This window comes from Eptatretus burgeri, chromosome 11, assembly GCF_056783735.1.
Source record: "Eptatretus burgeri isolate ZD-2024b chromosome 11, Ebu_testis_v1, whole genome shotgun sequence".
NCBI classification, from domain to species: domain Eukaryota; kingdom Metazoa; phylum Chordata; class Myxini; order Myxiniformes; family Myxinidae; genus Eptatretus; species Eptatretus burgeri.
In genome coordinates this window covers 11,245,876-11,262,827 of record NC_140971.1, presented here as the reverse complement: position 1 = coordinate 11,262,827, position 16,952 = coordinate 11,245,876, and the positions used below count along the sequence as shown (strand labels likewise).

Below are 16,952 nucleotides of genomic sequence, written 5' to 3'. Positions count from 1 at the left end.
TTACAGGGGAATTCATGCATTGCGTTCCTCCAAGCCCAACCCTCGGTGAATGGCAGTTAGAGCAGATGGTGTTGGGATCTTGACAGAGGAGTCCTAAGTAAAGGACCGTTCGACCAGTTACTTTGAGTGGCTGCCCCAAGGTGATCCACCAGCTGTTTAGTTGTATGTCAGGGGTGTTACTACCCCTTTTGCTGACACTCCAATCAACTGTGATCCACCTTTGTTTGTGGAAACACAGGTTGCAGTGAACCGGTTGAAAAGGGATAAAGCTCCTGGGATCTGTGGCATCCATTCTGAACTTCTCAAGGCTGTTGGAAATGCTGTACTCACCTCATTGCATGCAGTTTTGTGCTCTGCCTGGAACACAGGCATCATCCCAAATGACTGGAAGAGGGGGCCTTGTTGTCCCTCTCGAGAAAGGGAAGGGTAATCACCAAGAATGCAACAAATACAGAGGGTGACGCTGCTCTCAGTGCTGGGCAAGGTCTTAGCTCGGATAATTCTTGACAGATTTGCCGCCATTTGCTTGAGCACCAGCGTCCAGAGCAATCAAGCTTCACACCAAAGAGGTCAACAATTGACCGTATTCTTGCTCTTCAGGTCCTCACTGAATGCAATTGAGAGTTTCGGCAGGGGCTGCTTGTAGCCGATGTTGATCTCTGCAAAGCGTTCAATCCAGTGAATCGGGATGCGCTCTGAACGATTTTGGTCTTCATGGGGTTCCACCAAAACTGATCAATCTGATGTTTTAACTGTACTTTGGAACTGAGAGCATTGTGAGATGTGATGATACAATCTCTGACTTATTTGCAGTTGTTCCTTGAGTTTGTCAGGGGTGTGTACTGGCCCCCACACTTTTCAGCAGTTGTATGGACTTTATTCTGGGGAGGATGTCGTAGAAATCAAGCTGCGGTGGATCACTTGGGAATGTCAAGATCTCTGACCTTGATTTCACAGGTGATGCAGTCATCATTGTGGAGACTGTGGATATCCTTTTGGGGGCCCTCAGGGTGCTGAATGAGGAGATGGAGCTGCTGGGATTATGGGTTGCCAAGGACAAAACTGAGATCCAGGCTTTCAATGACATCATGGATGCTGCAATCTTATCTGTACCTGTTTGTGGTGAGGATGTTGAGGTTACAGAGAGATTCACTAACCTTGGCAGTGATATTCATGTCTCTGCTGGCCATGAGCCTGAGGTCAATAGATGTCTGGGTTGGGCCTGGGGAGTCATAAATCCGCTGGATCATGGAGTTTAGCACTGTCGGTACCTGTGCTTGAGGATGAAAGTCCGAGTCTTCAGGTCCTTGGTGCTTCCAGTCTTGCTCTACAGATGTGAGACTTGGACTCTGACCAAGGATCTGAGATGGAGACTTAATTCCTTTGGTATCAGAGGTCTCTTTGGAGAATTCTTGGCTATCGCTGGTCAGACTTTGTGTTTCATGAGCGGTTGCTGAGAGAGACTCAAATGAGATTTGTTACCTGAATAGGCCTTGAGCATCAGCTGCGGCTGTATGGACATGTGTCTCGTTTTCCTGACGCTGATCCTGCTCAGCAGATTCTCTCAGCGAGGGAGCCTCGTGAGTGGAGGAGGCCAATGGGCCAACCACATTCCACGTGGTTGCAGCAGATTGATCGGCATCTCAAGGAGATGGGGATGGGCCAGGCATCTGCCTGGTGGATGGCCAGACGTAGGCCGCCAGAGTACTGGTAGAAAGTGGACACAGCGACGCGCTGCTCTGGCGCATGCTCCCATACCTGACCTGACTTTGGTGCAAAAAAAAGAAAGTACAGAAATAATTTAAAAATAGCAGCAAATCTGGTGTAAAAAAACCAAAGTCCAGGAAAATAGTTTCAACAAATAGCAAACAATTTGGTGTGAAATAAAGTCGGGAAAAAACATCATAAAAAAATAGCAGTGCAACCACCGAAATCTCCAAAATATCAAGATATAATAAATAAATAAATAAAAGGAAAGGACACCTATCTTTTTGCTATTTTGCGGAAAAAAGTTTTTAAATAGCAGTGAAATACCAAAATATTGGATTAAAAATAGCCAAAAAATAGGGGGAAAATTTTGTTTTCGCTTGCTTCAAATCGACTAGGGTTCCTCCGTGAACCCCAGTCACCAGCTCTAAGTGTAATTGATATCATCGTGTAACAGCATGACGATGTAATGTGATCCATTGCAATGACCGTTATATGGATTGAAAATGAGGAGCAGCATCACAATAATCCTGACCTTGAGGTTCGAACAAATGTGGTGGCACTCATAATGGGCACACAGTATCAATAAATTATTCTGAGTATTGGTATGCACTGTCCCCCTCAGCTGCAAAGTCCGCACTTCGGTAACCATGTTCACCTGCCCAAAATTCTACCGTCAGCTAATTGTTGACTATGTCAACCTCCACATTTGTTGGACCAACACAGCCCATTCACATTGACCCTCCCGGTTATGGTAGTCGTCATGTATATTGAGGAACACCCATTTACAGAGGTCAACATTGGTACTAACTGGAAGAGGAAGCTGCTCATCAAGGTGCACGTGGAAGTCACGACGTTCCCTGTCCTATGCAATCTTGCCTTCCCCCACATCAATAAGGTAATCAGCAAATCTCTGGTCAGTGTATCCTCCTCCTTTTATCTCAAGGGCTCAAAGGATATTGATGGTGAGTTTATGCACTTCCACCTTGTTCCACAAATAAGAGCTCTTAAAGCATTGAGACACAATTTGTGAACACCCACCATTTCTGACAAAGGGAAGAATCTGGCACCAATCACCATTGAACATAACTATCAAGCCTTCAAATGGATGATTCTTCTGCTTGAGGATATTTGTTATTGGAATATGGCTTGCAGATATTTGTTAATAGAAGCAACCTTGGACAAACACCACGATAAGCCGATGTGTGTATATATATATATATATATATATATATATATATATATATATATATATATATATATATATATATATATATATATATATATATATATATATATATATATATATATATATATATACATATATATACATATACATATATACATATATTTTTATATATATATATATATATATATATATATATACATATATATATATACACACACCTTAACACGGCGCTTGTCCAAGGTGAGGAGGGGGGGGCAAATGAAGTCATTACAACCTTCATCTTATGACCCTTAGTCCTCTGGGCAAGTTTGGTTGAGAATGGATAACTAACGACCTCATGCATCGCAGTCAGGCAGACACCAAATTGCGTATCTTAGTTTAGTGCAATGACGGAAATCCAACAATCAAGAACGCCATTGCAATAAAAGCACAGGTGTGCAAGTATTTGGAAATTTAACATGAAGAGAAAGGCTCAGCCAAAAGTTTTATTATTTGCTGAAGGAAATGTTCTTTGTTCAGCAGTCGAGTCCTTGGTGAATTTGCTATTTTCGCACCTGCTCGATACATGCCACCTATCATGCCTGTTTTGAATTTGGTTGTAATTTCAACTCTTTCCCATTTGTTGCTGGTATTTTATGATCATGTTGCTTACCGAGTTTGATATGACCTCCAAGATTGCACATCACATCGTGTAATCAACCTGTTTTTCCACTTTCATAGCATGCTCACCATTGAAGAACCATTATTTTCGGTAGAGGAATGCAATTAAATTTTCAGTCGAGACTCCACTCGAGAATTTGCGATCGTTTGACACACAGTGTAACCAAGAGGGTAGAACAAAGATCTGCGAATTTCTGACAACATCCAACTGTATGTGTTGTGTCTAAATACCTTACCTATGTTTTGTTAAATATTTTAGGAACTTGGATTGGAACTCGAATGCATCATGTTGTGACGGACTCTGATTTGACGAATCATGACTGAGTCTGGCTTGGACTCAAAACCCCTGGAACTCACTCATTTTGCTGGGATTTCACTGCATCCTTGAGACCAAAGTGTCGACTATTATTTCTGACTTGTGGTATTTTTGCCCCCCCCCCTTTCCTTTTGCTGGAGCACAAGTGCTTCACATCAATAACGACTCGAAGCATTAACACAGAACAGTAGATTAGTAAATCGATTTCACCACATTTACTCTCAATTTTGATCTGGCAACGTTTCACAGAAATTTGTGCCATTTTATACAACTTTTATGTCAATTTTGTTCAGGCTCAATTATACAAGTTATATGATAGCTTGCCTAAGTGCAGCAACATGTGGCCGTGTTGGAAGAGAGACCAATCAGCATAGTCATCTCAGGTGGTGGTTGGACAATGACTATGAATATAAACTAGTGCACAAGGCCAATCAGCAGTGCAATTGTTTCTATTTCATCAATTAAACCAGCATGTTCCTGATTAATATATCCTTGTAACAAAAGTTTTAAATCATTATTGTTGCCTATTCTGTGAAATGTATATATGTATATATATATATATATATATATATATATATATATATATATATATATATATATATATATATATATATATATATATATATATATATATATATATATATATATATATATATATGTTGGACCATTATAGGCTAAAATGTGCCTGATATCAGATTTTGGAACCATGTTAAAATCCATACCACCCGGTTATTATTGTGTGCGATTCCTTCCGAGTTCCTTGTATATTTTTACTGTGGAATTATTATTCAATTGCTTATAACATTAAAGTGGTGTTGTTACATAAAGTAACAAAAGTCATTTGTTGGGTGAGTCCCACCCACAGTTTCAAATTTTGGCAATTAGAGCACTTGATTCATTCTAAGGTCACAGGCCTGACAGGTCTCGTGACCTGTTGGAAAATTTTCAAAATCAATTTAGATACCAGTCATACATGTATGAAAACTTTTGAGAAAGCCAGAGCCAGTTTGCTTTGTAAGTTATGATGTCTGCAAACAATGGCAAAGAGAAGTCGCTGCCAGTACTTGTGTTTCTATGTTACACTTTAAATTGGAGTATTAATTGGGGAAAGCTGAACAACAGAACATAAAGACAAGAACCTATCTCAATGTATAATATGTACGTATTCTCCAGCATTTAAAAACCCAACATGTAGAATTGATAATGCACTTGTTTAAGTATTGTTCCAGCATTCATTACAAGTGCCTTTTTGGCACGAGGGATGTGCAGAACATCTGATTGCAAGTTTCCACATAATGCAATTGCCTCATGCAATAATCGTTTAGCGCGTGCAACTGATGCACTCTTAGGCGATTAGAGGTGACACGAGGAATTCCGAGCAAATTTGAAACAGATTTTCGGAGACCAAGCACGTGGATCATCCAAAAAAAAAAACACACTGATTACATTCTTTAACAATCTATTATAATGCCGCGTCTGTCAGAAAATGAGAGCAATCAAATAATTGGACACATTCAAGCAGGGTCTTCCATTAGCCATCTTGCAAGGCTCTTTAACGTGAAGAGAGGAACTGTTGATGACCTTAGAATGTGTTATCAAGCCTCTGGATAAACAAAAGATATGCCAACAGGTGGACACCCCTGGATAATGACTCCTGCTCAGGACTGCTGCATTCGCAAAACCCATCCACACAATCAGTTTCAAACTGCCCAGAGTACTGCAAAAACACTCTCAGGATCTCTCAGGATAAGTGTCTATACCGTCTTGAGGCGTCTCCTTCATGCAAGGATCCGTGCTCATAGTCATGTCCGTGCTGATTTCACCATTGCAAGCATGCTTGCAATGGTGAAATCAGCACGGCTGACAGACACGAAGGATCTGGGCAAGTGTTAAGTTCAGTGACTAATCCAGGTTTCTCCTGAAAAGCCATTGTGGCCATGAACAAGAAACAGCTCCACTGAAGATGCAAAGAGTGATTTGCCCTAGTCTGTGTCCAGGAAGCCACAAATTTTGGTCGTGAAGCGTCTTGATGTGGGTTGGTATTGCTGAACCCTTTCGCACCAACTTGATCCATTTCCATGGCAATCTGATGGCAGATTGGTACATTGATGATATTTTACAGCAACATGCGTTGCCTTCCCTTCAACTACATTGTCCAGGAATCATCTTTATGGGCAATAATGCTCCTGCTCACAGGGCCTTTCAAACAAGGAACGTTCTTGTCAATGCCATTGTTAATATCATAACACCCTGGTCTGCCATCTTGCCAAATTTAAATCCAATTGAACATCTCTGGGGCTGGCATGATGGCGTAGAGGTACACACACTCAACTTTAAGCTGTCTAATGTAGGTCCAAATCCTGACCCAACTATAAACTGCCATCCTGGTGTTTCACAGGCAGGGTGATTCATCAATGTGTGTGCCATCCCTCAGATGGAAGTTAAACTAGATGTCTGGTCTGCCAGCATTAGTTGGTGGACATAAAAGATCCCTTCGCCATGTCCTTCACGAATAGTATGCGAGCTATCGCCGGCACCCTCGCCAAAATTCCAAATTCTTGCTCTAACTACTGCTGAAAAGGCAAACCACCCAGCATGGCCCTTGCTCAGGAAGCTGCTTTAACAGCACTGATACTCTGCAAAGAGTATTGCACATCAGAGAGACAGAGAGGGAGAGAGAGACAAAGAGAGAGAGACAAAGAGAGAGACAAAGAGATAGAGACAGAGAGATAGAGACAGAGAGATAGAGACAGAGAGATAGAGACAGAGAGATAGAGACAGAGAGATAGAGACAGAGAGATAGAGACAGAGAGATAGAGACAGAGAGATAGAGACAGAGAGATAGAGACAGAGAGATAGAGACAGAGAGATAGAGACAGAGAGATAGAGACAGAGAGATAGAGACAGAGAGATAGAGACAGAGAGATAGAGACAGAGATAGAGACAGAGACAGAGACAGAGACAGAGATAGAGAGATAGAGATAGAGACAGAGAGATAGAGATAGAGACAGAGATAGAGACAGAGATAGAGACAGAGGGACAGAGGGACAGAGGGACAGAGGGACAGAGGGACAGAGGGACAGAGGGACAGAGGGACAGAGGGACAGAGGGACAGAGGGACAGAGGGACAGAGGGACAGAGGGACAGAGAGAGAATATCTGGCATATCATTGTCGCATTCAAACCTCGCCAAGACAGCCACAGACACCCTCTAGGAGCTGGAACAGGATGTGATTCATGGCATCGAATGCCTTACCCCATGATCAGATTTGACTGCTCGTATGGTCAATGCAACGACGGCAGAATGCATTGATTGCTGCCGGAGATGGACATAACCGTTATTGAGAATGTTACTTCCACATTGGATCCTCAAATGAAAACATTCACCACAACACAGCATTACGTGATTAAGTCACGATTAAATGAATATGTAATTATTTAGCATTTATCTCTGTCAGAGGTTTGCAACGCATCTGTGTCCCATGATGTCACATACATAATTCCATCAAGAACAATCAGTGTTCAGTTTTTGTTTTGGCGGAGAGTATACTGAATTATGCGCTGAAGTCTGACATTGAACCCTAACAATCATCAAACAAATTTGTTACAAAAATCGGCACTCACCATTTATTTTTGGCTTGGTGAGTAAATGTGTAATGAAAATGAGACAAAGAATGAAATGTATGCTGCAGGAATAATTAATTATACGTGATGTGGGTACAACTACTGAAGCAAAAGCAGCAGCTCTTCTTTGTATTATGTGTCTTTTAACTTGAACAGCCATTTCACTTTCAAACATTCATTATTACCTATTTCATATCAACCAAAAAGTTAACTCTTAAACAAGGTTTAAATATCAGAGTATTGCCCCTCTCAACCCATATAATCTCCTCAGACCTATTGTCTGCACCAGAGGGCTTTCTGACTGTGAGTGGAGGGAGAGAGGGGAGGGCATCTTTGTCGATCTTTCCCAAGAGAGGCATCTTTCTTCCACCTTGCTATACCATGTTGACAAGTTCATGGGCAATATATCATGAAATGTGGTAAGATTATAAAGAGTTTGCCAGATTATAAAGTGGTAAAAGAAAACAATGTTTTCTTTCTCCCTTTAACAAATAATTACAGTGTTCCTTCCAATTCCTTTTGAGAAATATCCCCAAGCGTTCTGCTGCTCTGTGTGCTTTTACAGCGATTTAATGAGACATCGTGGAAAATTGCTGTCGGAACAGCAGGTACGCAATGCCATGTGTGGATACAACTCAGTAATGGTGGACCACACGGCCTCCTCTATTGTCTACATTTTATCGTGTAGCTTTGCGTATCATGCCACTAACCGGCTGGGCTTTCTCTCTGATGACTTGCCCTTCAGCTTCCCAGAGGTTTCTTCCATCTGTAAAAGGCAACAGCATGGTTGAGAGAGAGAAGTCATGGGAAATAGTGAAGGGAGAGGGACAGGCAGAAAGGATGTGGAGGAGATTTCAGGAGAGGAGCGGATACAAACATTGAGGATATGCAATTACTGTATGAAGAAGAGCGATTCTCAAGTTTTTGTTCAACTTTTCAGAGCTGTGATCTTTGTGAAGTCTTTTGTTGTTTATGCCACACTTACAGGTCTCGAGTTTTAAAATAAAAAGTATATATAAACAACGACGATGTTTAGATGTCAAAAAAAAATGGTTCAAACCTTGAGGCGATCCATTCATTCTGCCAAATTACTGCAAATCCATCTCGCTTCAACAAGGATTTGTTGATTCTGGTTCTATCATATTATTATCATCTGAATATCCATCTTCGAAAATTAATCCACATATTTTATTTGCTGATAAACTTTTATACACACGTTATTTGACCATGCCTTCTCATTCTCCTTTATTTTTCCTCTTAAATACGTCGTTAGGTCAAAAAAGTGTAATTAATAAACATATTATATATTATCATTTTTTATATCATATTGCTTGCACGAACATCACAAGGGTTGGGTGTGAACACACAGCCCTTTTGTGGTGAAAAAAATTTCAACCAAAATTCCTTTTAAGCTCGCCTGTTCGAAGAACAGAGAGCTCTAGCGATACCCTCGGCGTGAGCGTCAGCGTCAGCGTGAAAATGTTAAAGTTTTTGGTGCAAGTTTTTTCCTTTCTAATGTTTTTATCTACCACACTATTTTTTACTGATTACAATATACAAATACATATATTGCTTTAAAATCATTTGGATCAGACTTCACTGCAATGCTTTCTGAAAAATATTATTAGACTAGTCTTTTAAAAACGATAAATGTATAAACAGGCGAGCATTGGGTGGCTTTGACACCAACTCTCTGGTTATAGTAAAGTTACTGTAAGTTCGACTATATTGAAATACAGTAATTAAAACCAAACAAGCCTCCAAAGTGCGAGAAATTAAATCTAGAATTAAAATAGTCCCTGAGAAAAGGGGGATGTCCCTGGACCCCCTTTAGCATGGAGTGCTTTTTGCATGTGGGCCAGGTATAGTCAACTATTTACAGTTTTATATTCACCTCCCTACCCTTTTGAAAATCTTAACAGGCCTGGGTTGTTTGAAGTACTAGTGAAGAGTCCATCTTTCTGGAGGGATGAGTTAATCCCCCATAATTAAGTATGGAAGACATTGATACCCATCCTCATAAGGAGTGAAGCAATAACACACATTTGTCGGAATTGGGATGCTTCCCCCATCCTGAATCTCCAGGACTATGAATCTTTTGTTTTTACCACCTAAAACGTTCCCCTGAACATCCCCCCCTTTCTTGACAAGTTGTCAACAACTACCAGTTGTCAACTCATTCTGTCGAACAGTTAGGAGTGCATCGGAGTCAAAATAAACACACAAGCCAAACAAACACTTCTCAAATTGTAGTTTGATTCAGGTAAATGAAGTCTATCCATGGTTGGTTAGAGCATTAATCTTGGTAAATAATTAAATTTGGCCTATCAGATAATTAAATATATAACCAAAACTCAACCATTTACTTGCTGGTTTCCTCCTCTGCTCTCCTCTCTCTCCTCCTTGCTCTGTCTAACTGTTGCCCCATTTCCCCATTGGCAGTACATTGCCATTTTACCCTCCATCACCTTGCTCTTTCAAGAGCTAGAATTGTTTTGACAAAAAAATAAGGTAAAGTGACATTAAGAAGAGTTGATGTACTTGAGCTGCTGAGGTGATTTCCCCAAAACTTTTGCACAGGAGGTTTTTGCATTCTTTCACTGCACTTTGGGCAGCTGAAAGCTTACATGACCTCATCGTGTGGAATGCACAATCGAGGGGGGTCGGGGGGATATCAAAAATACTGCGGATAAATGATCTGTGGTTTTACATGAGGGGAACAAGCTTTCCTCTTTAATTGTGCTTATTTGATTTCAAAATATAACACACTCAAAAAAACAAAACAACAATGACAACTTGAGTTACTCACAACAATCAAGGCTTCCAAACAGTATCAAGTCGACTTAAAAGAAGTAGCTCTCACACACCTTCAAATTTAGGATTTTTATAGCATATATATATATATCTAATATATATTTTGGCCTGTCTGTTTGTCTGTCCTTTATGCAAGCTCAAACCGTTTGACCAAGGGCTACCAAATTTGGCATGGAAACCTCTTATGGGATGAAGAATGGGAATACAGAGTTGATCAGCCTGTCTGTCTGTTTGCTTGTTTGTTTATCTGTGTGTTATGCAAGGACAAACCATTTGACTTAGAGCTACCAAGAAAGGAGTGCGTAGCGCACGGGATCTGCAACAACATTGCATTTGACTGTACCTGCAACATGAACAGGTGTTCGATTTGGCACAATTCCAGATTTTGGTGCATTTTTCCCGAAAATCGGTCCCCTCATTTTCTGCCACATCAGGTCCCGTCATGTGCGTAAAGGATGTTACAGGAAGTTAATGTGGCAATGCGTTTTTTTAGTTTTCAAAAACCACAACATACCAACTTTACCATTACACCAAAGAAATGGGCAAGTTTGGGAAGATCTACATCAGCAGCCAGAAAAAAAAATAAAAAGAAACCCGGTAGCAGGAAAGCTCACAAGAAAGACAATCACACCATGAAGCTGACCGTGAACGACATTCAACAGTCAGAGCAAGAGAAAACCTCCAAGAAAGACAATATCCTCAGAAAAAAAAAAATTAATCAAATTCAGACTTTTGTCTTAAAAACTTTATTTTATATAAACTGGGTGTGAAATTTATCCCGGGCAACGCCGGGTACCTTAGCTCGTCATATATGTGTATATATATATATATATATATATATAGCTCATTCTAACCAATAGCTCACTCACTGATATTAAAGATCGGTGCCTTCCAGGTGATGTAAAAAGCTTAAATTTTACGTGCCGATGGACATTGAAGACGAGACACAAGGGAAGAAAATAATCACGCAAACGTCGGAAAGATCCGTAAATGAAAATATAAATAAATAAAAATAAATAAATTTTTAAAATGCAGGTGAGTGACCCGAGGCAATGCGGAAGCATGGTTTGTTATTGCTTACATTGGGTAAGCATACCCCGCTAATATATAAATATATAAATGTACACTTATACAGTTAAAAATATTTTTCGTAAAAAGCTTTGTCATAAGCATTCGCATCTCGGTTGATATGGAGACCACCCAGGGTAGGTTAACATACTGTATGGTCACAAGGTTAACAAATGGTCACAAGTGTTCAAATTATAATCATTATAACCTATAACTGATATAAACCAGTTTCGTGGATAAATTATACACACCAGTTCAGCCTATAACTGACATAAACCAGTTTAGCAGATAAATTACACATACCAGTTTAGCCTATAACTGATATAAACCATTTTTCAGATAAATTATACATTCCAGTTTTGCCAAAAACTGATATAAACCAGTTTAGTGGAAAAATTACACATACCAGTTTTGACTATAACCGATATAAACCAGTTTAGCGGATAAATTATACATACCAGTTTAGCCTATAACTGATATAAACCAGTTTAGCGGATTAATTATACATACCAGTTTCGCCGAAAACTGATATAAACCAATTTATCAGATAAATTATGCATACCAGTTGAGCCTATAACTGATGTAAATCAGTTGAGTGGATAAATTGTACATACCAGTTCAGCCTATAACTGATATAAACCAGTTTAGCAGATAAATTGTACATACCAGTTTATTCAAAACTGATATAAACCAGTTTAGCAGATAAATTATAAATACCAGTTTAGCCCATAACTGATATAAACCAGTTTAGCAGATAAATTATACATACCAGTTTCGCCTATAAACCAATTTAGCAGATAAATTATACATACCAGTTTCGCCAATAACTGATATAAACCAGTTTAGAAGATAAATTAAAGATACGAGTTGAGCCCATAACTGATATAAACCAGTTAAGCAGATAAATTATACATTCCAGTTTAGCATATAACTGATATAAACCAGTTTTGCAGATAAATTATACATCACAGTTTAGCCTATAACTGATAAAAAACAGTTTAGTGGAAAAATTACACATACCAGTTTTGACTATAACCGATATAAACCAGTTTAGCGGATTAATTATACATGCCAGTTTAGCCTATAACTGATATAAACCAGTTTTGCAGATAAATTATACATACCAGTTTAGCCCATAACTGATATAAACCAGTTTAGTGGATTAATTATACATACCAGTTTAGCCTATAACTGATAAAAAACAGTTTAGTGGATAAATTATACATACCAGTTTAGCCTATAACTTATAAAAAACAGTTTAGTGGAAAAATTACACATACCAGTTTTGACTATAACCGATATAAACCAGTTTAGCGGATTAATTATACATCCCAGTTTAGCCTATAACTGATATAAACCAGTTTTGCAGATAAATTATACATACCAGTTTAGCCCATAACTGATATAAACCAGTTTAGTGGATTAATTATACATACCAGTTTAGCCTATAACTGATAAAAAAAACAGTTTAGTGGAGAAATTACACATACCAGTTTTGACTATAACCGATATAAACCAGTTTAGCGGATTAATTATACATACCAATTTAGCCTATAACTTATATAAACCAGTTTTGCAGATAAATTATACATACCAGATGGATGTTAAACTGGGCGTACCATCTTCCGGTATCAGTTGGTGTGTTGGTGTCTTGATATAGATATCTGATGCATAAATAAAACTTTGTGGATTTAAAGAAGAAAATAACGGTGCTTCATGACCTGGATTTAGAACCATCAGACAATGTTATTTGATTTTTTTCCCCGAATATTTTCACATTTCAAAACTTCAATTTCAATAACCCAATGAGCATATCTGAACATCCTGATTGGTAATTTCGTCTTTTGCATTCCTCTTGAAGTCTGATATTTTTTTCAAATATTTGACTGGCAGGCTATACCTGGTCTTGAGCAAGTTACAAAACCGTTTTGAAACGATTCCAAAAACCTTCAAGGAAATAACTTTTTATTTGGGGAAATGCAGCAAGCTTTAATTTCTGAGCAGCTTTTCAAAATAAAAACGTTTAAAATACAAGGCACTTCTTTTTAAAAGTAGTTATGGGCATGATTATCATCAACACTGAACACCAATAGCACAATGTTCTTGTTCAGCAAATATCTGGTCAAACATTTCACATCTTCTTCTCATGTCAACTCGAAGGCCAAAACATTCATTGGTGATCAATTATTTTCTTCAAATTGCATGACAGGTATTTAAAAGCACAGGTCTATGGAACCACCTTCTCGAGGCTGTTCTGTCTCAATCATCCCTCTAGGACTTCAAGCAAGCAGTGCACCACCATTTCTTTTCATGCCCAATTTGACCCATGATATTTATTACTCCCATTAACCTTTCCTAACCCAACCATCTTACTTGCTATTTTCAGTGTTTCCTTCCCTCCACCTTCTTCTCTTTTGCTGTTTGTTAATTCCCTTGATGTTTGTCCCCCTCTCAGTCAGTTCTATCTTGCTCTTACATGAGCCTTGCTCTTTGTAAATAAATAAATGTAATTGTAAGTGTTCCAGTGTGACCATTTCATAAGGTGACAGCAGTTGCAGGTTGGAAAAAGATTTCCTGCATCAACTACTTTTATTGTTCTGAGGTAGTCAGTTCTGACTTGAGTAAGAGAGCACTCACTGTTCCTTTCTACGCACTATAGAGGTCTGCTAATAAATGCTTGGCCAGATTTTCTTGGCCTTGGCTTAAAGAGGGGAACCCCAACTCCATGCTAACCCGGGCATCCCGTGCATGCACATACTGATACCCCAGGAAGGACACACACATTTCCTCAGCTTACCAACTTTGCAAACACAGAGAGGGAGAGAGACTGAATGGGAGGCCCTCTGGCCACCATCCAATCTCTAAAACTAAAGGAGGCAGAAGCTATAACAGTAAGCCCCAGACAGGACTCTGTTCCTGCTCAAAATTCATGGACAAAGGGAGTGTGTATTTTTCGGGGATGTTCTTATTTTGACCCGTGCAATATATTTTTTGAAATGTGGATTCATCCACAGGACATGTTTTGGCCTCCCGTTTTGGGTTTATTTTTTCACCGCAGTCGGGCTATAAATGCCTGGCAGCCGATCTAGAATGAAAATTCTAAGTCCAAGTGGAAAGCCGGTAATAATGGAACCTAAGTAACAGCATGAAAACGAAATCAACGGGGATATAGCAAATTGTGGAAAAGAAAGTACATGCTACCTAAACTTTAATCAGCTTTTATAAGAAGAACCACTCCTTTCATGTCTTCAGATGTGTAGGGCTGCAAAGGCAGTTTTCACATCAACTACAGGAGGAGGGCACAATCCTGGACAGGTCACCACGACGACATGCAGGATAATCAAATGGCTCATTCTTCCCAGTAAGCTCATACTCATTTTGCCGACCTCAGGAGGATGACAGGATGAGTCAACCCTCCTGGTGTTTTCTTAATAGTTTAACAGCACAATATGGGCTTGAACTCAGGACTCTAAAATCTTAAGCCAGCCACCTTAACCATAAAAAGCCAGCACCAGACTAATCAGCTCTCACTCAAGTCAAAATAAAATTCTTACAAAATGCTAAATTTTCTGCAATCTGCACATTTGCTTGTGTGATTACACTGAGGCTAATAAGCACACACAGATGCAACTGAAAACAAGATGCAATTTCAATGAAAAGTACAGCAGAAATATCTGAATAAGTCATGGTGGTCCCATGAGAAACTAGAAAGGCACTCGGTAGAGCGCATACCTCCGCCACGTAATGCCTGATCCACGAGAACATATCGGGCCCAACACATTTTTGAAATATAATGCGACACAGTACTAGACCGTTTTTGGCCCTATCTCTCAATGGTGAAGAATCACTTTAAAAATAAATAATTCTCATATCCAGATCCGGATTCAGATCTTCACCAAAATTTAATCAATTCTTCCTTGTAACACATCCGTGTCCACCAAGTTTTATCCGAATCCATCCACAACTTTTTGAGATATCCTGCACACAGACAAACAAACAAAGGGGTGAAAACAATACCTCCTTCACCTTCGGTGGTGGAGGTAATAAACCTGATGGCTATTCCATCACTCAATTCATTCAGATTTCACAAAAATTATTTTCTGAAATGTTATGGATTATCAATCAACAGCTCACTCCTGCATTATACCAAACATGAAGTGCCAAAGTATTCACACACCCCTTTTTTGGTATACCATGTCAAGGCTCGTGTAAGAGCTAATACACAGAAACATATAACAAGGCAGGAGACGAGGGGCGTGAGAAGGAAGCACAAAATAGTGGGGAACAAAGACAATAGGATATCTGTGGAAGGGAGAGGGATGGGGTGGGGTACAATGGGTAAACAAGATGGTACTACAGGGACTTTCAGGAAGGAAAACAGGGAATTTGAAGGAGATGGGTTTGGGATGGATTAATGGGGGGTAGAAAAGATCAAGATCTTGGATGGAGGAAGATATGAGATGGTGGTGAACAGCTGTTTTGAAGACCTGGAGGAGAGAGTGGGATTGAAGAGAGTGTGGAAGTTTGTTCCAGAAGCGGGAAGAAAGAGGAAGGAAAGAGTGAAGGTGAACAGTGATTCTTGATTTTGGCAGTTTCTACAGAAGGGGTTTTTGGTGAACCTTGAAACCCTGAGGAAATATAGGGGGGACAGATCAAAGAGAGAGCAGGGGGGCAAGGCCAGAGAGGAGATGGCAGAAGATAAAGACCACCGACCTGCCTGCGGTGAGAGAGTGAGAGACTCAACGACTCAGCTACATCGCAGAAGATACCAATGATCCAAAAAGCCTTGGCTTCCAGAGCGTGAAGTCGAGCTAGGTGTGAGGCAGGAGCACCACCCCAGATGGGAGAGCAATACTCTGTCAGACTGTGGATGAAATCTTTGTAAGTGGTTAGAAGCTCAGGTGTGCCAAGGAAAGACTTTGCACGACATATGATGCCCAGTCGGCGACTGGTTTTGGAGGCCAGCTTTGAGATGTGGCTTTCCCAGGAAAGGTCGTGGCAGATAGTGAGACCCCAAAAAGCTTGAATGAAAGGACTTCTTCATGGGGATAGTTGAGAAAGAAGATGGGGGGTTTCCAGACGGTTCTTTTGGAGAGAGATAGTGAGGGTGTGAGATTTGTCAGGATTGAAAAACATATTCTAAGTGTTTAACTAGCTTGTGATGATTTTATCCAGGTCTGCAGAGAGTGGGGAGGCTGCTGCCTGATGATCAGAGGGATGAGATATGGTACGGCAGAGGGTGGAATCATCAGCAAAGAGATAAAGAGGATTTTCCAGGGAATCTGAGAGATAATTGATGAAAACCAGAAAACACAGGGCCAAGAACACTGCCTTGAGGAACTCCAGCATGGATTGGAAGAGGAGATAAGAGAATTCCCTGAAGAGCCACGCATTGACTGTGACAGGCGAGGAAGTCCGCGAGCCGTGAGTGGCGAATGCCTTGGATACCATTTGAAGAGAGTTTGGTGAGCAGGGCGGGGTGCCAGACCATATCGAAAGCTCATGATATGTCGAGTGAGATGGCTCTGATCTCATGTTTGGCACGTAGGAGATCCATGCATTGTTGGGAAAGCAG

The 16,952-nt window shown here is 40.0% G+C and overlaps 1 protein-coding gene across 1 annotated transcript in view; it reads right to left on the bottom strand.

Annotated features, from left to right (window-relative positions):
* LOC147016501 (nuclear factor of activated T-cells, cytoplasmic 3-like) overlaps positions 1–16,952 on the bottom strand; it is a 147,783-nt gene that overhangs the window by 82,674 nt on the left and 48,157 nt on the right. Inside the window, exon 9 of the mRNA XM_085845217.1 lies at positions 8,206–8,261. Within this exon, the coding sequence (XP_085701343.1) occupies positions 8,206–8,261 (56 nt within the window). The remainder of the gene's footprint in view (positions 1–8,205; positions 8,262–16,952) is intronic.